This window comes from Pelodiscus sinensis, chromosome 2, assembly GCF_049634645.1.
Source record: "Pelodiscus sinensis isolate JC-2024 chromosome 2, ASM4963464v1, whole genome shotgun sequence".
Taxonomy (NCBI): Eukaryota; Metazoa; Chordata; order Testudines; family Trionychidae; genus Pelodiscus; species Pelodiscus sinensis.
Genome location: NC_134712.1, coordinates 195,777,296 through 195,799,277, shown reverse-complemented (window position 1 = coordinate 195,799,277; position 21,982 = coordinate 195,777,296). Strand labels below are relative to the sequence as shown.

Sequence of the window (21,982 nt, the reverse complement as noted above, 5' to 3'; positions counted from 1 at the left end):
TCGTGCCCCCCCTGCCTCCCCACGCCGGGCCATGCCGCCTCCCGCGCCCCCGAACACGCCCATGCCCAGTATGCAGCCGCCCCGGCACCTTCTCCTCCGCCCTGCCCGTGCACGGCATGCACCCCCCCACACACGCCCCCTGCACATGCAGCCCGCCCCAGCGCTGCGGCGGGGGTCCCGCTGCCGGCCACTCACCGATGTGGTTGTCCTCAATGTGCTCGATGAGCTCAGCCAGGCTTGGGAAGTGGAGCCCGCAGCCCCCGAACCTGCAGGTATTGGAGAAGAAGGAGGCGGCGGCGATGCCTGTCATGGTGTTACATTGAGATCCCCCTGCGGTGCCTGCGCTGCCAGGGCCGCCGGCGGCAGGGCGGAGAGAGGCGGGGGAAGCGGGGAACGGGACAGAGAGAGATGGGGAGCGAGAGAGAGGGTGGGGGTGGGGAGGAGGAGGTGGCAGCGGCCGCGGCGGCAGCAGCAGCGTCGGGAGCGGCGGAGGGGAGGGACGGGCTGGGTGGGGGGAGATGAGGCAGCCGCAGCTGGGAGGAGGGACCAGTGCTGCACTGTAACAGCTGTGCTACCCCAGCAGCCACCGCCTCCTCCAGCAGCAGCAGGATCAAGGGCCCCAGGCCACACTCATCACCTCCTCAGGGGGAGATTTAGCAACAGTTCACATACATATATGTTTCAGTGCTCAAAGACTGTGTTAGGCTACATGTCTTCAAGTGTAAAGTTTTTTTGGGGGGGGGGGAATGTTACATTTATGTGTAACTTTATTTAACTTTTTTCAGTAGCATGGCAAGTGGGGAATTAAACAAGGGCTCATTTTTGTTTACCCCACACACATTTGTGATACTCTTAACTGATTCTGAACAGTATCTTACATCATAATTAGCACCTCTTAAGTCAGTAGGACTACTTGTGAAATAAGATATTGCACCTTATTGTGAGTAACCTTATTTGCTGGTGCACAGAGGGGACCCATTGTTCAGGAGTCCACCAAGCAAGCTGAATAGTGTGTTCACCTAAATCTCACACAATCCCCACTGTACTGTCAGCACCAAAAAGATGCGGAGCACTCCCAATTTAGGGATGTAAGCAAGTAGTCCAGTATTGCACTACCCTATAAGGTTAAGTTTATCAGGTAATAGAGAACTCAACTATTTGCTCCCCCCCACACACTTGCTGCCTCTGTATGAGAGGCGGGGCGGGGCTGACTTAAAAGCTACTTGCCCACAGCATTGTCTTCCTGGTGCTGCCTCCACCCCACCGCCACTGCCTCTATCAGAGGCAGCTTCTGCCCATGGCAGGTTGATGGGTTGCCATGGGCAGAGCCTGCTCCAGCAGCAGCCCCATCTGTGGGGGTCTCAGCAGGTAGCTGCCCCGCCAGGGAGAGGGGCTGCTGCCACAAAGCAGCTCCTATCTGCAGTGGCCCAGGTTGGCTGCAGGCAGACATTTTTCTGTTTACCGCACCCAGGGCCAGCCTCAGACAGGGGCTACTGCCGGAGCAGCCCCTGAGCATGTGGGCCAAAAGGCACTTACTATGTTTAAAATGCAGAGCTGCAGCAGTCCAGAGCTGGTGCAAGCCAGGACTGCTAAGTCCTGACTTGCATCAGCTTCAGAAGCTATCCCCACTGTGGCTTTGCAGAGCAGCTCCCCTTATTGACTAATCGTGTAGTCAATACAAATTGTATCTACTACACAATTAGCAAAATAACCACTCTAACATCTTTACTCCCTACCAGTGTTTCCTGTAAGCTGTGTGCTTGGGCGGCTACCCCGGAGAGATTCAAATGCTACCCAGTTGATTGGCAGAGTGCCCATAACTGGCAGTCTGTGTTTCTATTGGTGGTGCACAACTGTACGTGCCTTGGTGCACATAACAAAATATATTCCGTACACAGGAAAAATTTAGAGTGACCATTGACCTCAACCCATCTAATTGAAGTTGAGGTTATTCAGCTACTTGCAGAATCCTGATTCTGCAGACATACAGGTGCTTGAACTGTAAGTAATCTGTTGAAATCATATGGGCTAGCCTAATTAATAATATTAGGCATATGCATAACTGTTTAGAGGATTGAGGGATGAAAGTAGCAGAAGGTCTAATTGACATATAATTTCCCTTTATATATTTCTTTCCAGGATAGATCTTTGTAATATAAGGGCCTCATTCTGCTAGTCTTTGCACCTTGAACTCTTAAATTGGCTAGGAGAACAAGAAACCAGGATTGCACTGTGATGTAAGACAGCTAGAACTGAAGAAAGAAATTAACATAAAAATGCAAAACTCACTCTCAAATCCTATTTTGACTTTTGTCTCCAGAAAGCTAGTCACTGGAGAGGCTGACTGATTAATTGATTTGAATGAAGCTCTCCCGAGGCTGAAGTTCATAGACAGCTTTATTTAAAATTAAAATAAAAAAAAAAGAGCAAGAGCTTGCCTGTCAGGTGGGTTTTTCAAAAAAAATTAATCATCCCATCTTTGCTATATTGCATATTATGCTAAAATAATAGTAATAATTCTAGCAGAACCAGTTCTGCAAAAAATGAAGATACTGGCTTAAGACCCTCACTATGCAGATACTTCTACATGTGTTTAACTTTAGGCATAAATGTAAACATGCATAAGGGTCTGCAGAATCAGATTTAACAACTGTATTGCCCTCACAGCTGCTCCCATCATTGATGAAGAGGTGATTGCCTAAAAGTAGCAAAGCTTTCAAGGCAGCTAAATGGGTAGAGACTGCAGGCTTAGAGGGGATGCCAATTTGCTTAGAGCATCAGAAATCCTGGAGCCAAATCTGACTGCTTATAATACACTTGAGAACCTAAAACCTCATGGTGACAAAATAGCCTGCATCTTAGTTCACAGATCAGTTTCCTAATTTTCATATAAATTAGCACTGATTGTCCCTATGTTGCATAACTTCCAATCAAAAAATTGTGTTTATATATAATTTACTCGTACATTAAAAAAATCATGCACAAAATTTATTTTCCAAAAAATATAGATTCTAGGAACATCTGCCTTCACTTCCACACTCTAAGGCATTCCATATAAAAGTTAAAATTCTCTTGAGTAATACACAGGTTCATTATATCTAACACCTGTCATCTATTTGTTTATATCAAGCATATTCATTTCACAGGCCACTTCTCTTTTCCTTTAAATCTGTCCTCAAGGCACACTTCTTCCATGTGCCTTACAAGAAATTAGTGAACTAGTCATTGACTAAAGTGAAAGGGCAGTTTGGGAGACAGCTGATCCTAATTAAGACCTCAGTCCTGCAACCATTGGTGCAGATGCTTAATTTTGCTACTAAATTTTATAGGGTTACTCAGGGAAATTTTTTTGTAGGTTTAGGATTTAAAACAACAGACCTTAAGCATTTTTCTTAGTCATAGGTATCTGATCTATAGAGGAGTGATAGAAATGTAGCCATGTTAGTCTGGTGTAGCTGAAACAAAATACAGGACTATGTAGCACTTTAAAGACTAACAAGATGGTTTATTAGATGATGAGCTTTCGTGGGCCAGACCCACTTCCTCAGATCAAATAGTGGAAGATCTATAGAGGTAGATCCTAGTCCTATGCAGAGCTCTATTAAAATCAGTAGAGCTCTGTATAGATGCAGTGATCTGCAGCTCAATTTGGACTCTTACAGCCTTAAATGTTAACCTTCGTAGGTTGGAGCCTAGATCTTTCTTTGAGATAGTGTCTAGCACATTGTGAGCTTTACAATTATATAAATAATAAAATTTTACAGAGAGGCAGGACACCAATACTCAGCAGAACGAGTACTGTGCACATTAATTACATAAGAGGCTGATCCTGCATCATTACAGTCAATGGGAGTTGTCTCATTGTTATCCGCACAAATTTCTCTATCCCTTCCACACTGTAGGGACACACACCTTTACCTAGTTTTAGGGATCAAGATGCAATCCTGTTAATTTACACACTCACCCTTACCCAATTCCTAGGGCTCAGGGTGGAATTTCCTGCAGGTTTCCAGGACCTTTAGCCACTAAAAGATCCTAACACAGTAATATTCTTATTCCGTTTACTATTTCCAAACAAGCAGAATACACATGCTAAGCACACAGCGTCATGGTCACCAATCCTGATATAGGTAGGCAGACTTCCTCTGTTGGCCAGGCAAGATCAGTCTCTCTGGATCTTAGTTGCTGCACATCACTGTCATGCAGGAGAATCCTGGCAGCTTTGGTCTTAGGCTACGTCTTGGAGGTGAGTAGTTTTTCCAGGTCTTCTTCCCCTTCTTCTTGGTGTTCCCTCCTGTTCTTGTTTCCCTGTTGTTGTTCTTGCCTTCTGCTCCTATTACTTTTTGGACCCCAGTTTATATAAATGAAACCTGAGTCCTGCTTAACTATACCTTAACCAATTATTTTAGTATAATTTTACTAACCAATCATAACAGAATTTCCCAACCAATCATACCCCACCACCTTAATTGATTTACACCTAGCAAAACTGATTATACCACAGACAGAAACAGTTACAAACCAGACAGAGATTGCATAGACAAACAAAAGGAAAGCGATGACAATAATCATAGAGTGCGGATTCCACAACCTCAACTATTGATAAGTAGTTTCTTGCCAGACAGAATGGTGTTAACTTAAGTTTTCTTTACCCATCTTGAAATCTGTTTCTTTATCTGGTAACAGTGGGGGGGCTATTAGGACAAAATCCCCTTCTCACAGCCTGGTGTGACACTATTTTAATTCAATTTAGTGGAATAGTGATAGAAATGTAGCTGTGTTAGTTGGTCTAGCTGAAACAAAAACAGGACTATGTAGCACTTTAAAGACTAACAAGATGGCTTATTAGGTGATGAGCTTTCATGGGCCAGATCATGCAAATTTTCTTCCACTATTTGATCTGAGGAAGTGGGTCTGGCCCACGAAAGCTCATCTTGTTAGTCTTTAAAGTGCTACATAGTCCTGTTTGTTTCATTTAGTGGAATGTGAGTGTGTGACTCTAGGCCTTACAGCTAATTGCTACTGCTCTCCACTCTAGCTGCAGAAGAAGGCTTTGGTTCAGGCTTACCAATATGGTTACAGGCCTTCCAACATGGTGACAGAAAAACCATATTGTTACAACATATGTTCAGGATCAAGCCCAGAGTGAACAAAACTGTAAATACCACTGCTTTGTCAACACTTTCCTACAAATGGTCTGAAAGAAACATTTAAGTGCTTACTAAATTCTGTGCATTTCTGGGACTTCATGACCTGATGAAAACACAATTCCCATTGAAGTCAGCAAAAGTTAGAAGTTCTGATTCCACTTCTCAGGAGCCACTCAATATCCCACAAATAGTGATCCATGTAATACCTTTCTAGTATTCTAGGGCCTGATTTAGCAGATATTAAGCAGCCTTAACTTCTCATTATTTCCCTGCAAGTTGAGCAGTTCATCAGGTCAGGCTCATGATTAGTAACTATTCCTATGATGTAGATCAATGGTCTCCAACCTTTTTACACCCAAGATCACTTATTAAATATCAGAACAAGCCATCCTTCCGCCCCATCCTTCCCCCAAGACTCTACCCCTTCCTTGAAGCACCACCCTCTCTGTTCTTCTCTCCAACATTTGCTATCCCTGGCCCTTATACACTCTCAGGCTATGGCTACACTGCTGCTTCCCCCCACCCCGATTCTTCTATAGGAAGAGGTTTTTCCAACATTTGGCCTGTCTAGACTGGGCCAAATGTCAGAAAAAAACCTTCTATCGGAAGCCCCCTTATTCCTCGTGGAACAGGGAATACAGGGGTTGCTGAAAGAGTGTGTTTGCTCTTCCGCTAAAAAAAAGCAGGACAAATGTGTCCCTGGATGTGGAAGAGTTTTTCCAGGATACCTCTGGAATCCCAGAAAAACTCCAGCAGCTTAGCTGTACACTCACTGGGTTGAGACAGTGTGGGGGCTCTGGGGTAGGAATAAGGGATTTGGGTGTGGGAAGGAGTGAGAGGTGCAAGATCTGGGAGGGAATTTGGATGCAGGAGGAGGTGGAGAAGGGGATGCTGGTTCAGGGAAGAGACTCCAGGCTGGATAGTGTTAGGGTCAGGTGAAGGGTTAGGGAACTGAGCAAGCCACAGGTTTGTGGATGTGAGGGTGCAGGAGTTTGGGTTGGGGGATGTGAGAGGCTCAGGGCACGGAGGTTGGGCGTATGATGGGGTCAGGACAGATCTGCAGTGTGTGGACGGTGCAGAAGTGTCGTGGCAGAAGACTGGGGATGTGGGGGTGCAGGAGTTTGGGAATATGAGAGGCTCAGGATAGAGGGTTCCAGTGTATGATAGGCTGAGATCTAGGGCCTGGGGGGGAGGGGGCAGGGCGTACAGGAGCGTTATGATGCTGTGGGAAGATGGGGGCTTAGCCCCAATTGGGGGTTTGTTGGCCTGGCTTCATTTTTAAATAAAATAGGTCAAACATAAAGGTTTCAGCATTGTCCCTATTTATGAGAAGGGGGGGGAAAACTTGTTTTGAGTTGAGGTCACTGACCCACAGAAAAGTCAGTCAGGGCCACATAAGTGAGATGCAAAAAAAAAAAACCCCTCTTCCAAATGCCCCCCGAGCCTCACTAATGTGGCCCTAACTGTGCTGGTGGGAGCAGGGGACATGGTACTGGGGAAGGGTGCTTGGGATGGGGATGGGGTGTCAGTGGGTGCTGAAGCAGGAGACAGGGTGCCATAGTAGGGCTCAGGGTGTTGGTGGGGGTAGGGGACAGGCTGGTGGGGCAGGTAGCAGGCTACCAGTGGGTGCTGCAGCAGGGGACAGGGTGTTGGTGGGGGCAGGGAACAGGGAGTCCCCAGCACTCGCCTCCTATGAGGACTCCTGCTTCCTCCCCCCTACAGGGGAAGCACATCCCACAGGGCACGCTGACTGCTCTGGGGACTCCTACCTCCCTTCCCCCCCACACACACAGGGGAAGCACGTCCCGGCATGCGCCTCCTCCGAGGACTCCTACCACCTCCTGCCCGCACAGAGGAAGGAAGTCCGCACGTGCCTCCTCCAGGGACTCCAACCTCCCTGCCGTGCAGGAAGTCCCTAACATGCCACAGACCTGGGTCTGGTACCTTGCTGGCTGTTTAGGGGAGGGGGAGCAGCCAGCGTACTTCCTGAAACCCCAGAAGTGAGGCACAGCTGCAGGACATCCATCCACCCCTCAGGAAGCTGGCGCTACCCCCCTTGTCACTGGAGGTAGGCAGTGAGGCTTCTTGGGGGTGGGGAGAAATGGGGAGCCCCCCCCAAACGCTTCACGATCGACTGGTCGGGCCCTACCAATCGACAAGTCGATTGCAATCGACGGGTTGATGTAGACACTCTAGGCTAGGTCTATGCTGCTGTTTCTTTTTTTCCTGCATAAAGCTTTGCAAAAATGCAGTCCACACCCAAATGTGGATATGCTTTCTCTGCCCACTAAAATGACACATCTCAATGATTTACATCATGTGGGTTTTATCTTAAAAAATGGGGGTGTGATTAATACTTTTGAGGAATGCTGGAGGGTCAGACGTGGTTTAAATGGCTGGTGCCTCCCCAATGGTAGACAGCTAATACATACACCTTGGGGTACTATGCAGCTGCCTCTGGATCACTTCCTACCAGTGTCTACTCTTCCCTTCACAATGTGAAGTACTCAATATAAAAATTAAAATTTCACTAGTCCCTCCTGTGAAGGCTTGGTTAGGTCAGTGTCTCCATGTCTCAGGCAGCCAGAACTCCTGGGGTATTCCTATCCAAGAGCTCAGGTCTACTTCCTTCTACTGCCTGCCTCAGAGCTGCTCTTCTTCCCTGTTTAATCTGTTTCCAGCTTTACAGGTGAGGTAGGGTGAAGCCATCTGGGTCCAGAGCTCCTTTATCTCTTCTCCAATGTGAGGTTTGTGTGCCCCATCACAATATGGGACCCAGAGTTTTGTCCTCCACTCTCTGGTCCCCCTCCTTCTTGGGGAAAAATCAGTGTTTTGGTGGGCTTTCCCAGCTCGGTGGAATACCTGAAAATGTCATGTTTGTAAGGAGAAGTATGTCTGCATAATTCTTGGGTTGGAATCTTTCATAATGTTCAGTGAGCGAAGAGTTGTGTGGTCAGTTACTAATGAGAAGTGGTTTGCCAACAAATAGCATCTTAAGACATCCACGGGCTGTTTCACAGCAAAGGCCTTTTCTACACTTATCAGGAGATCAGCCCTGCAGGGATCAACTTAGCAGGTCTAGTAAAAAACCCATCTACTCCAATACTCCACTGAAGCTAGAAGAATAAGGGGAATTGATGGGAGAGTTTCTCACATCAACACCGACTAAGGTACTTTGACTCCAGCAACGCTATTCACATGGCTGGAGTTGTGCACCTTAATTTGACATTGCCTGCTAGTGTAGCCCTGGCCTTAGAGTTTTCTGTAACTGAATAGACTTCTTCCTGGGGCAACACTTTTCTACTTATATAGGAGATTGGGTGTTCCTCTCCTTCAACTTCCTGGGAAAGACCTGTTCTGCATCAGTAGTGTGAACTTTTTGGAAAAATCTTAGTAAATTTTTACTGGCTCCTGACAGACAATCTTTTAGAAGCACAGGAGGACAAGTCTAAATGCTCACAGGCTCCAGACAAAATTTTCCTAGGACTGGCTTCCTTCACAATGCCCATGAGGGGTGCTCCATGGCAAAGTCTGGTACAAAATGCCTATAATAGCCTGCTAGGCCAAAAAAAGTGTCAGATCTGTTTTTTGTTGTCGAGATGGTCCAAATTGCTATGGCCTATAGCTTGCAAATTAATGGTCATAACTTGCCCCTTCCTATGATATAGCTAAAATAACTATGCCATCTTACTTGGGTTCACAGTGAATCCTGAATACCTTCCTGAATTCACAGTGAAACCTGGACCCCCCTGAGAGTCTGTAGGATGGCAATGACATGTCATATGTGATTGTTCCATTGACAGCTGTAAATCACAATGTCATCTACATATACCACAGCATAGAGTGCATCTACACAGCACCCTAAACTCAGAATAATCTTATTTCAATTGAATTTTGAAATAGTGCCAAATTTCAAAATAACATGCTGTTTCAAGCCATACCTTATTCCTCGTGCAATGAGGTTTATTGGGATGGTGAAATAACCAGCATGCTATTAAAAAAATATTTCAAAATAGTGGGCAGCTTGTGTAGACACGGGGTAGCTATTTCAGGATACCTCTGGTATCCTGAAATAGCTGTGCAGTGTAGACATACCCATATTGACCATGTAGTTACAGCACTTCATCTATGTCTCAGTGAAAATGACTGCTGCCCCATGAAGGTAAAATGGCATATTTCACAATTGGTGCAGAATGGATGGGGCAGAGAAAGTGGTCTTTTCCTAAGACTGATGTCAGTGGGGTCTGTCAGTACCGCTCATTGCGGTCTAACCTAGTCTTTCTAATAAGCATCAAACTTCAATATTGCATTTACCTTTCTAAAATAAGAAAGGCAGATCACCACATTTTGTTTTGGTACCAGCACAAAGGGACTTGACTATCATTGCAAGATTCTTCCAGTATCCTTGGTCTAACATGGCTCCTCTTAGATGGTGTCACACATCTTTCACAGGAGTGGTCATGGGTTTTCAAGAATTGATTCTTGCTGTGTAGGTAGGTAAAGATAAGCCAGATGGGACCATCTCAAAGGCTGAAACTACTCCAGGGAAGAATACAAGCTGCTACATTTGGGCTGTCTGTTCTGATTGAAGCTCTTTTCCCATGAGAATGGCTCAGGATTCTTGGGTAAACAGGTCTAAATTCTCATAGACGGTCCCTTGGTTATAGGCCTTTCTTGGTTCTGTTGGGCTTTCAATAAGTTTTCTTTTGCAAAGTCTCCTAATGGAGTACATGCTACACCATATTCATCACGTTAGGTCCTTGTTCCTCCTGTGCTTCTCAGAGGAAGCCTAAAATCCCATGAGATTTGAGCTTCTATGTGAGGAGAATCCCACAGATGCTGGAAGAATCTCTGATGATAAACAGTGGAAATGACTGGTCCCAGTGAAAAGGATCTAATGCTACAGATTTCCTGAGCATCTTTCAGTATTTGATTAAACAAGTCAATCAATCCATCAAGTAAACTGATTTACTTAGTGTCGTAAGCCTTAACAGAACACCATAGTTCTTTTATCAAACGCAACACAAAATTAGTTCCTTGATCAGTCTGGATCTCTTTCGGCATACTTGAGCTTCCTCAACTCAGCTATGATGGTTGCTGCATTTAGAGAACAGAGAAGGATGGCTTTGGGGATATTGGGTTATGTGATCTAGGACCATCAGAATATACTAGAACCCTTCCTCTGTTTTCTCCTGTGTGCTCACTAGGTCCATCCACTTCATTCAAATGGTAGCCCCACTATAAGGAACATGACCAGGGTAGCTTTCAGGGTTCTGTTAGAAAAAACCCTGCTTCCCCAGTAAAAAAGTTTGGCTAGGCCGCTCTTGCTATAGTGGGCTGCAGTACTCCTTGGGAGAAACTGGCCGCACCCTTCCTGCATACCATTACCTTTAGAAAAAGGCAAGGTGTGAAAAGGGGAAAATAGCCTCAGACTCTCCCACCCGTCACCTTGGCGTGAGAACTGCCGGGCTTACCTGGTCACATGAAACCTGCACAGTTTTGGCCCAACTTGGTGACTGTTGGGCTGTATATGGTAATATGCAAGCGCGGGAAAGTGATGTGCAGATTTGGGGATAAATACCCATTGCACAGTTCGCTCTAGGAGGTCTTCGCAACACATGTACCACTGTGCGTGTGCCTTCCTGTATACTCCAAAGCGCTGCCAGCCTGATCAAGCAACCAGCCACCTCCCCTGACTCTCTGGTGTAACCAAGGACTTTGCAACCGAACCGATATCTTTGAAATGTTCAGTGTAAGAAAATCAAATCATACATACCAACTTTGTTGTATAAGATTAGTGTTGTAGTTGTTTTGGGTAGTACACAGAGTTTGTAGTTATCACTCAATTAGTGTAGCTGGATATTGTTAGAATAGAGACTATTCCCCTTGCCATTCCCATCCTTATATCTAACACGTTTAACTAGAAGTCGTAGAATAAATACTGTAAATTCATTATTAATACAGTCTTAAAAATCTTAGAATAAATACTATAAATTCACTGTCATAAATAAATATCCTTTATTTGCTAAAACTGTCCACCTGGTTCTCTTTCCCCCCTTGGGTATGCATCATCGGGCCTGTGATTCTCGCAACAGGTTCTTTTGGATTCAGCCTATTGTCATGATGCACAACAGTCCTTTGCTTCCATGTGCACTCCCAGCTAATAGCACCTATCAGTCACCTGCTTGAATGTTGTATTCATCCCCAACTGAATGCACATGGGTTCCAGTGAGTGAGCCACAACACTTCTTTGATACTTTCAGCATGAGGAGCTGTATTATCTCTATTTGGTTGTCCTGTTCCAGCCAACATAACTGTTCTCTCCTAAATTCAAAGTGGGGCGATTGGTCATTGCCACCTGATCATAGGCCCACATTTTTTGTGATGCAGCACTCCAGCCAGGCTATACATTTAAATCCACTCCTTTCAGGGTTTGTCCAATAATGTGGAACTCTTCCGAAATTAGTAAACTTTAGGACTTCCCCTTTTGTCAGGATTTTAGGGTTGGAACCCTTACACATTCAGGGTCTTCCCTACCTAGATTCCCAACTAAGGGATAGTCTTTGGTCATTATTTCCTCTTCAGAGTTGGCAGGGAGCCAGGATCCACTCTCCACTTGACTGCAATCGAGGATCCAAAGCTGGTCAGCTGAAACCGGAACTTTGTGGTGCTGTGCAGCTGCCTCCCTGGATCGCTTCCTAGCAGTGCCCAAAAGAACTAGAACACAACATTAAAATGTCTTGACTTTGAAAAGTCACCAGTCCCTCCTTTGCAGTTTTGTTGCAGTCAGTGTCTCCATGGATGTCTCAACTAGCAATTGCTTAAGGGATACACTTTTCCAAGAGCACAGGTCTACTTCCTTCCGCTCTCTTCCTCTTTCTGAACTTCACTTCTTCCCTTTCAAAATTCTGCCTCCAGCTTGTGTAGACTTTGCAGGTATGGAAGAGTGGGGCTACAGGAGTTCAGAACTATTCCTTAGCCCTCTATCTCCTGTGTGGGATTTGTATATCCCCATCACAAAAACCATACCTTTTGTGTGGGCAAAAGGCTAAATTAGGTGCCCTCTGAAGAGTGCAAGAAAGAGGTCCTGACATTTAGAAGTGATAAGTAAAGAATTTATTTAGAAATAATTGCAGTGACCTGGAGGATGGAAAGCTTGAAAATAATTGTGTGAATCCTAAATTAAAGGGACAAAGAGGGGGATGATAGAAGCAAGTTATATAGGTAGCAGATTGTGGGATGGAGACCTGCAGAGTTTTGGAATGTCAGGAAGGAATTGTGGTCTGATTTTGGAGTAAGAGAAGATGCTCCAAATGTACATGACTATATAAGTTACTAGTAGATAAAGCTATACATGAAGATATAGAAGTATATAACTTCTACATTTTTATAATACATAAAAACATAACTAGCATAACATCTGGGTGCTAAGGTAGGCTCTGGTCCTGCAAACAGTTACATACATGCTGTGCTTGAAAACATTGGTGCTTCTCATAGAAGTAAAATTAAGTGTTGCATGACTGGAGCCTTAATCCCAGTCTTACAGTTTTTTCTGTTCAGGCAGTCTGCCTGTATGGAACAAGTTACAGGATAATTTCAAGTTGTGATATTGTTTAAATACTTCTTTCCTTAGTCACATGTCTATTGTGGATGGAGAAGGCTTGGTGGCAAAGTGTAGTGGAGACACAGTTCAAATAGTTCCTAAGGCTACAGATAACAAATACTGAAAATATTTTTTTTCAGTGCATCTCACAAAACCACTGCATAATTTAGCATTGCTGGCAATTTCTGTTGGTTCCAGGCTGCAATAACAGAGTTGTTGCAAAGTAATAACAAGGTATGTTGGCAAAGCTCTGTAGAAGGCTTGGAGAATCCAGCTTTTAATGAGCTGGATCCTATTCACATTGAAGTCAGTGGAAGCCTCTCCATTGACTCAATGGGAACTAAATCAGGTCTTCCACAGGACCTTCCACATCTAGCTGAAGTCAGCACTACTCTAACTTTCATGGGTACCTAACACTAAATTAATTCAGAAACTTTTTTTAAAGAAATTTGTGCATAGACATTCATTTCATTTTTTTTTATGGTAACTTGCTGTAATAGCAACACGGCCTCCCTCTGACCTGGAAGTGGAAGGGCCCTCTAAGACCTGTTGGTGGGTAGGTCCAGCCTCACCTAGCCCCGCCCACAAGAAGCTGGAGAATGGGACTAGCACTATAAGAGCTGTGAGCTCAGTCAGAGCCTGGGAGCTGAACAGGCCAGATGCTCAGCCTCAGCTCCCACAGTGAAGGGTTCAGCTATGCTGCACCCAACAGGAGGACTGGGTTGGAGTGCCAGGACCCCCCCCCCAAGAACTGGCCTGGGCTGCTTAGACCACTGCCACGGCCTGAAGACACACCAAGACCTCCGATATTCCTGCCAGGCTCTGGTAACTGGACTGGTCCACCAGGGCCCCTGCCCGAGTTGGAACCCATGGACATCTTGGCAGCACCTCTGTCCCCAGCTGACCCCAAGGAGCAGAGCCTGATAGGCCCCAAAGAAGGGGAACTGGGAAGCAGCCCAGGGACATTTGACCCCAAGGTGGCAGAGGAGACGGAGGTTGGGTGGCAGCATGTTGCAGCTTGGATCCCCACTGACCCACAAACCTAGTCGGTATGTTTTGGATCTCTACAGACCTAGTGGCTGCCACACTGCCACTGTTAGGGCCCTGGGCTGGGATGCAGTGGAGTGGGTGGGTCTGTGTGTCGTCCCCCTCCCCCCCCCCCCTCCGGCCACCTCTTCCCTTGGATGGCAGATTTCTCCCTGTGGGGCAAAACCCCTGTGCTTGTCAGCTCTCTGCCAGTGAGGAGAGCAGACTCCTGACAAGCAGGGACCTGGCTGGAGCTTTAAACTTTTGAACCACTTTTCGTAGACATTTGTCTGTCCGCCCCATCTTGACCCAGAGCTGGGCCTTATAAACTGAACTATTTGTGTTAAACATTTCTTCATCCACCCTGCCCTGACTATAAGTCTTGGCCTTATAAACTATTTACCAGGCTGGGCCTTATACACAGTCACTTGGCCTATGATGCAGGGTGGTTAGCAAAAAGAAGAGCTCAAATGGTTTGTGATGCATTCCAAATCTTGAAATGTACATTTAGAGATGAGTGAGATTGCATTTGTTTTGCAAAGTATGTGTAAAATGTTATTTCTACTCCTTTCACCTATTTGTTATTTCATCTGTATCAGACTGTCACCCAAATAAATATGGTTTGGTTAATTGTACAGAAGAATTTTATATCAGATGCAAGCAAAAATAATTTGATGGCTATTTTAGATGTTCTTTTGCCAGTTTGGGGTGGGAAAGCACAAGATGAGAAAAAGGAAAGATCAAGATAGAAAATCATAGAAGGGAGAGCACAGGCAGGGCTGAGAAGTGTGAGCTCATTTCGAAGTTCGAAGCAGATAAAACCTTAAACCTCAAATCTGCAATTGATTCTACTTAGGCAAACCCCTGTGTGTAGCCTACAACCAGGCTCTGTGCATGTATAAGACTGAGGTATATATGACTGAATAAATTTCCATCCCATGTAGTTATCTTCTGACAAACAAGCACATTGCATCTGTACTGTCCCTTTATTAGCCTCACGTCCTCATGTCTCACTGTTAAATAGTAATTTTAAGTTATTTATTTAGGAAAAAGTTAATTTTAAACTTTATAAAAATTAAATGTCTTCTTCTGATAGCTTTTTATCTCATTTAGGTTCAGTAAGTCCCTTAGTTCGTTACACTTCTTGGTTGCTAGGAAGATGCCTTTAGTTGCAGAATTTGATCATCATTTATAGTAAAAGCTCTTGTCTAACATGCTGCGGGGCATAGAGGGAGCCAGTTAATTGAATATTCTGGTTAACTGAGAGTTATTCTTTACCAGTGCAACACCAATTTTCAAAGAATTACAATACAACACAATGAAAAAAAGTTTAAAATGGTTACACTTTCATATCCCTAACCTGTAAACTATGTATGCAGTTAATCAATGAGCCTGTATCAGAGGCAGCAATGCAGGAGGGCAGGTGGGAGCCAGCATGTGCGGGAAACCAGCTTAAAGCCCCCACTTCCTCATATACAACTGTGAAACCACAGAAAATTTCAGTGGCTACATGGTTACTTAATTAAATGCATTTTAACATTCCTAATACAGGTAGTCACCAGTCCGATAGTAGCACTGTGCAATAGAGTGCCAGATTTCTTGGACCATTTGGGTGTGTACAGGTACATTTTCCTATACAGGAGATTATCTTATGACACTACATATCACTATAGGCAGTGCACGGTGTACTCCCAGATAACTAAAAATACATTTAATACTAAAACTATACTGAACATAATTTAATTTTCTAATGGCTCTAAAGGCCCTTCAAGATCATGCACAAGCATTGTAAACATCAGTTATCATTGTAGATGTAAAAAGTTTAAGATTTGGCTGAATCTCTAATGACCTTATGATACAACCTGGAAGCTGCTTTTTTTTTTTTTAAATAAATCCCTGATATCAGCTTGCTTACCTGTTTTCTGCTTCTTTTGCATCAATTAGAGTGCAGAATGTACAACTGCATATGCAGGTCAATATAGTAGTCCCAGTTACTAGACTGAAGGTTTTTATTGGGAGAACACCAGAAATGCTGGTTAATTGAGCGCCATATAACAGAGCTTTTACTCTACTAGCAGTATTGTAGTTGCAATGTAATAGCTGATTATAGTGATTTTAAATGTAGTGACTTACTTGAGGCTAGGCTTCCACCATCCTCACTCTTCTGGGTTGCTGAAGCCAGATAATATCCTAATCCTCCACAGAAATTAAAAGGCCTATGTTTGAAGCACTCTGCAGTTGCTCTTCTGATGTTTACAGGGTGACAAACCTTTTCCTCCTGACAGTCTACTCTCACATAGCAAGGGAATTGTTGTATTATAATGTATAGCTTTCTTTACTGGAATATAAATGCTTACTTCAGAAGAACATATACTAAAATTGGAACAACACAAAGAAGATCATCATGACCCTTTTACAAGGATGATGTACATTTGTGAAGCAGTTTAAAGAAAAACTGTTATTACAGTGATTATAATATTGTCATTATATTTGACAATGGTTTTGTTTTGGTTTCATGTCTTTAAGAGAAAAGAGTAATTGCAACAACAACAAAAAAAAGGATATTTAGGCACTATCTCCATCTAAACAGAAGATAGTGGTTTTTTTTTATTAAAAAATGCTGTTTCCTTACTGCTGCCTGCCATTGAATTTGGCTATATATGACAGCTTACCTCTCATGACTCAAAAGGCAACAGTAGAAACATGCTATTGCTGCAAAGTCATTATATAAATACAACATGTTTGTGCAGTTTGGGTCATGGGAATCCTATTTTAATTTACACTGTTGAATTAGTTTTCTGTTGGCACAATACTGCAGCAGGGCTTCAGGGTGAAATGGAAGAACAAAATACTAAGTTGGACAAGCACTGTATCCCTCAACAGTACAAGATGCCTCAAAACAATAGATCAAAACTGATTTACTTTAGCTGAAGTTTTAGAGACCTGAGTCTTCAGAAAAAATAAATTTCATATAAACAGGAGATCAAAACCCTGCAATGCACTGATTTGGGTGGAAATGATTTTCTCTTGTTAACTGTGGCCTAGAACAAAGAAATCTCACTATTTGGTTTAGATTAGAGTAAATTTGGAGCTGGACATTCTATTCTTGTTCTAGAATTAAAATGATGAAATACAAGCTGTACAATGGCATCTTAAATATGTAAACTTATAAACTAACCTACTCTACCCTTATTGCAAGCAATATTTGGTATACTTTAAAAGTTAAGCTAAATTCATTTGGTTATCTGAAGAATTACCTAAAACAATTGGTAAGCTTTTAACAGTATCCACTGGAATTGAACTAGTCATCAAAAATGTTTGCAAGTTACCTCCAATAAAAGGTAAATTTGCTTTTTATAATTATGTATAAGTTCATAGTATGTTTCTCTCAGTTTAACAACCTTGTAGCATTTTAATACAAAATCTAGTACATAACAAAAATTTCAGATGGCTATTTCAAATGGATTATTTTTGTTTTCAGCTCATCCAAAGGGGACCATATGACATGTCCTCATATAACTGACATAACAGATAATAAAGAGTGCAAATTTACGCAAAATTTATCTAGATAAGACCACTATAATTGATTTTTTCACAAGGAAAACCGTAGGATAGAAAAGCACTTTCTCCTATCTTAAACAGAATGAGAAAAGTCTGCTGATGTTATCTATCATATGGTATTTGTAATTCAAATTCTTGTCTACTTCAGACCATTTTTTCTCTCTTTAACCAACAAAGCCAGCCAAATCTAAACAAATGTCTTAGAAGACAATGAACTTTTATCAAGTTCCAGAATCTGTATGAATCAGGAGATAAGTAGTTGGTAACTGTTTTTTATTTAGAGTGTTACCCACCCCTACCCTTTTTCCTGCAACTTGCTTGAAACTTGTCACGAGAATCTCAGGTCTGATGATGCATAACCAAGGGGGGGGGGGGGGGGGGGAGAAGGAGGAGGACAGAACCAGGGACCTTTTAGCAAATAAAAGCTATTTATTTATAACAATGATGAATTTATAGTATTTATTCTAAGATTTCTAGTTAAACATGTCAGAAATATAAGGATGGGAACAGTGAGGGGAATAGTCTTTATTCTAAAGATATCCAGCTACACTAATTAATAACTACAAACTATGTACTACCAAAAACTACAACACTAAGCTTATACAACAAAAAAATCAAATCATACATACCAACTTACACAGCACACGGAACATTTCGAAGATATCGGTTCAGTTGCAAAGGCCTTGATTATGCCCGAGAGTCGGGGGAGGCAGCTGGTCGGTTGATCAGGCTGGCAGCACTTTGGAGTATATGGGAAGGCACACGCACGGTGTTACGTGTGTTGCGAAGACCGCCTCGAGTGAACTGTGCGATGGGTATTTATCACCAAATCTGCACATCACTTTCCCGCGCTTGCATATTACCATATACGGCCCAACAGTCACCAAGTGGGGGGGTCTGTGTCCCAGGGGTTGGGCCAAAACTGTGCAGGTTTCACGTGACCAGGTAAGCCCGGCAGTTCTCACGCCAAGGTGACGGGTGGGAGAGTCTGAGGCTATTTTCCCCTTTTCACACCTTGCCTTTTTCTAAAGGTAATGGTATGCAGGAAGGGTGCGGCCAGTTTCTCCCAAGGAGTACTGCAGCCCACTATAGCAAGAGCGGCCTGGCCAAGCTTTTTTACTGGGGGGCGGAGGGGGGGGGGGGGCCAGGGTTTTTTTTTTTTTTTTTATAAACAAAACTGTTCAGGGAAGAGTTAAAAAAATGTAATCTAGGGGAAGCAAGAGGTAGTGTGTACACAAACATCATATACTGAAGTGGTTTTCATGTGTGAAACGTAACTACTATTAATCTTTGTCTTCATTTCTGTTTTGCCCATTAATCCATCTCTCCAGGACATAGCCTAACATTGTAAATCCTCCCAAGCAGCTGAAAACAAGCACTATTGTTTCTAAAAATTAACTTGCTGAGGAAGTGTTGCTTATGTCTCCCTTCAAATGTGCAATTTCTGCCTCATTTACACCTACTTGAGCCCCATGATTACGAAGTTCAGCTTTGGACTACTAACAGGTAGGAGTACCAGGCTATAGGTGGTCTATTCTTTTATTTCCCAATAGACAGCCCTGGGGATCAGAGCATAAGTTAGAGCAGGGGTGGCCAACCCATTTAACAAAGAGCCAAAACAGCGGTGGAAAAAATGCGAAGAACCGCACCAAAATTGTCAAGCAAAAATAAATAAATAAAATAATTTTAAAAAGAGGTTGCCCCTTTAAGATGGCTGCCATCTTGGGTGCCATTTTTAAAATCCTGCATCTCTGACCTGGTAAGCACAGGGAAGCTGGGGGGGAGGAGGCGGAAGCCGGCAGGGGGTGATGGTTGGGGGGGGTGCAGAAGTGGCTTCGCGAGCTGCACTTTTGGACAGCAAGAGCCTCATGCAGCTCGCAAGCCACGGGTTGGCCTCAGCTGAGCTAGAGTACTCTTGAGGCTACTCTAACTTACACCAGTGGATTGTGTTGACCTCTGCAAGAATCCAGAACACAGGAAACACAAAGGTGTCTTATGCTTCCTTAGAGGTTTCCCTTCCTTCAGTGTACAAATGAAGGAACTGGAAAAAAAAAAGCTAATCTCTATGGCTATGTCTAGACTGCAAGCCTCTTTCGAAAGAGAGCGTCTAGACTGCACACGGAATTTCAAAAAAGCAAGCTGCTTTTTTGAAAGAAAGCACCCAGTGAGTCTGGATGCTCTCTTTCTAAAAAGCCTGTTTGCTTTCAAGAACGCCTTCTTTCGAAAGAGCACTTTCGAAAGAAGGCGTTCTTCCTCATGGAATTAGGCTTACCACCGTCGAAAGAAAAGCCGCATTCTTTCGATTTAATTTCGAAAGAACGCGGCTGCAGTCTAGACGCAGGTGAAGTTTTTTCGAAAAAAGGCTACTTTTTTTGAAAAAACCCCTGAGTCTGGACACAGCCTATATAGAGAACTCTGCAATTTAAAGCCTACAATTCCAGCACAGTCTCTCCTCTGTTTAGCCTGAGAATTTCCCATTTAGATAGAAAATTCTGCATTGAGCCAAAAGTATCAGTTACATGGAGAATTCAGCATTGCACCATAGATTCCAATAGAATTTTCCTTCTGTTTAGCAAGTGAATAGTACATGTAGTCACAAGTCAGAGATTTCCCAATTACACAGGAAATCCTATAAACTAGGAATATCAACAGTTACACAGGGGGAATCTTCTCTTTAAAGAAAAATTCCTGGAACAGACTAAGGAAAAGGAGGCGATGTGGAAGAAATCAGATGACAACCTAAGGCATTAGAGGCGTTCTGCAGTCCGTAAGAAAAAGGAAGTCTTGGGGCAATCCCCATATTCTTTGTGCATGTTGCCTATAATATTCCTGGAGGATGCAGCGTGGAGACATTCATAAGCCAATGTTCAGCATAGGCTCAATTTTCCAACAAAAGACAAACTCAGCTTAATAAACAGATCAAATGATCCTTAGCATGTGATGAGACTCTACAAGGCAAAGAGAGCGTCTCAAATCAGTTGCAATCTCCGCCAAATGGGGCTTGTCAAGTAAACATGTATATTTTGTGACAGCTTACATTGAGATAGAGAGCATGCCACTTATCAGACTGACCCCGAGAACTGAATACTGGCACCTTAGTACTGAAAGATAGTCAGAGAATGTCATATCTTCAGCTGGTGAAAATTGACATCGCTTCAGTCCAACATAAGCCTAAGGTCTCTAAATCTGTGAGTAGAACTTCCTTTGTTGAGCAGCATGTTAACATTAAAAAAATAAAGTCTAGCCTCTTGTTTCTGCAACAGTGGCTTCTGTTTTTGTGGAATATGCAGGTCTTTCAGAATCACAGCATAATAATGAATATGCTGCCACACTTGAAATAGAATTTATAAAATTTAGAGGTGACACATCACGCACATAGCTGAAGCTGAGAGTCATTGAACCTCAAAGAAGATGGGCTACACAAAGTACAGAATGAACAGAAAGCTATGATATTTGAACTAAACTCTTCAGGCCTTTACCACTAATACGGAGGAACAAATGTAAAGGTAAAATATGATTCAGTATGAGCAAAAACACCGAGCAGAGATCTGAGTGAAATTGGAGACAGCCAGTGAAGCAAAACAAAGAGTTAATACCATTAACAAAAACTGTCATCACTTTCTGCCTCTGTAAACAAAACACGCCACTCCATGTCATAGGAAAACTACAGTTAAACTTATGCCTGCTCATTAGACTCATATGTGCACTTGTACTTTAAAATTATATGGTTAATTATATATAATTATTAACTAATTATAACTAGCTCAGGGTATGTCTACACTACCACCCTAGTTCGAACTAGGGTGGTAATGTAGGCAACCGGAGTTGCAAATGAAGCCCAGGATTTGAATTTCCCGGGCTTCATTTGCATCTCACCGGGCACCGCCATCTTTAAATGTCTGCTAATGCAGACTCCGTGCCGCGCGGCTACATGCGGCACGGATTAAGTAGTTTGGACTAGGCTTCCAATTCCGAACTACCATTACTCCTAGTTTCACGGTAGCCTAATCCGAACTACCTAGTCCGTGCCACGTGTAGCTGTGCGGCACGGAGTCTGCACTAGCGGACATTTAAAAATGGCGGTGCCTGGCGAGATGCAAATGAAGCCCGGGAAATTCAAATCGCGGGCTTCATTTGCAACTCCGGTTGCCTACATTACCACCCTAGTTTGAACTAGGGTGGTAGTGTAGACATACCCTCAGCCTTCTCCAAGATTTATCTTGTTTTTCATGGCAATATATCCCTAAACAAGGGCTGAAACCGTTGAGGTCCTGACCTACTCTCATCTCCCACTGAAGACAATGGCCCTTGTGGATACCCAGCATTTTGCAGCATCCAGTGTATAAGCTTAAGAGGTTCCCACTTTGCACTCAACAAGAACTTCTCTCTTGCAGACTCAAAAAGACATCTGTCTTGTGGCCTGATTTATTAGAAACAATAAAACCGAGACACCACACACACCCAAGAAGTCCATGCATCCCTGATGTAACCTTTGGAGACAGAATCCAAAATTCATCCAAAGACATTAATTTTTCAGAATATCTCCTTCCATGATTTGATCCTCTTTTGTGAGACATGAGTAAGTAAAAAATCTACACTGGCTATAAGGCTTAATTAATGCATCTACACTGACTTATTTCAT

General features: G+C 43.4%; 1 protein-coding gene and 1 non-coding gene across 2 annotated transcripts in view; one reads left to right on the top strand and one right to left on the bottom strand.

Annotated features, from left to right (window-relative positions):
• Nucleotides 1-456, bottom strand: part of JAZF1 (JAZF zinc finger 1) — a 313,629-nt gene extending 313,173 nt beyond the window's left edge. Inside the window, exon 1 of the mRNA XM_075922158.1 lies at nucleotides 196-456. Within this exon, the coding sequence (XP_075778273.1) occupies nucleotides 196-310 (115 nt within the window). The 5' untranslated portion in view covers nucleotides 311-456. The remainder of the gene's footprint in view (nucleotides 1-195) is intronic.
• A 15,674-nt stretch (nucleotides 457-16,130) lies between these two features.
• On the top strand, nucleotides 16,131-16,242 carry LOC112547476 (U6 spliceosomal RNA). The gene has a single exon (XR_003091211.1). It is a non-coding gene; the product is annotated as a U6 spliceosomal RNA (small nuclear RNA).
• The last annotated feature ends 5,740 nt before the right edge of the window (nucleotides 16,243-21,982 follow it).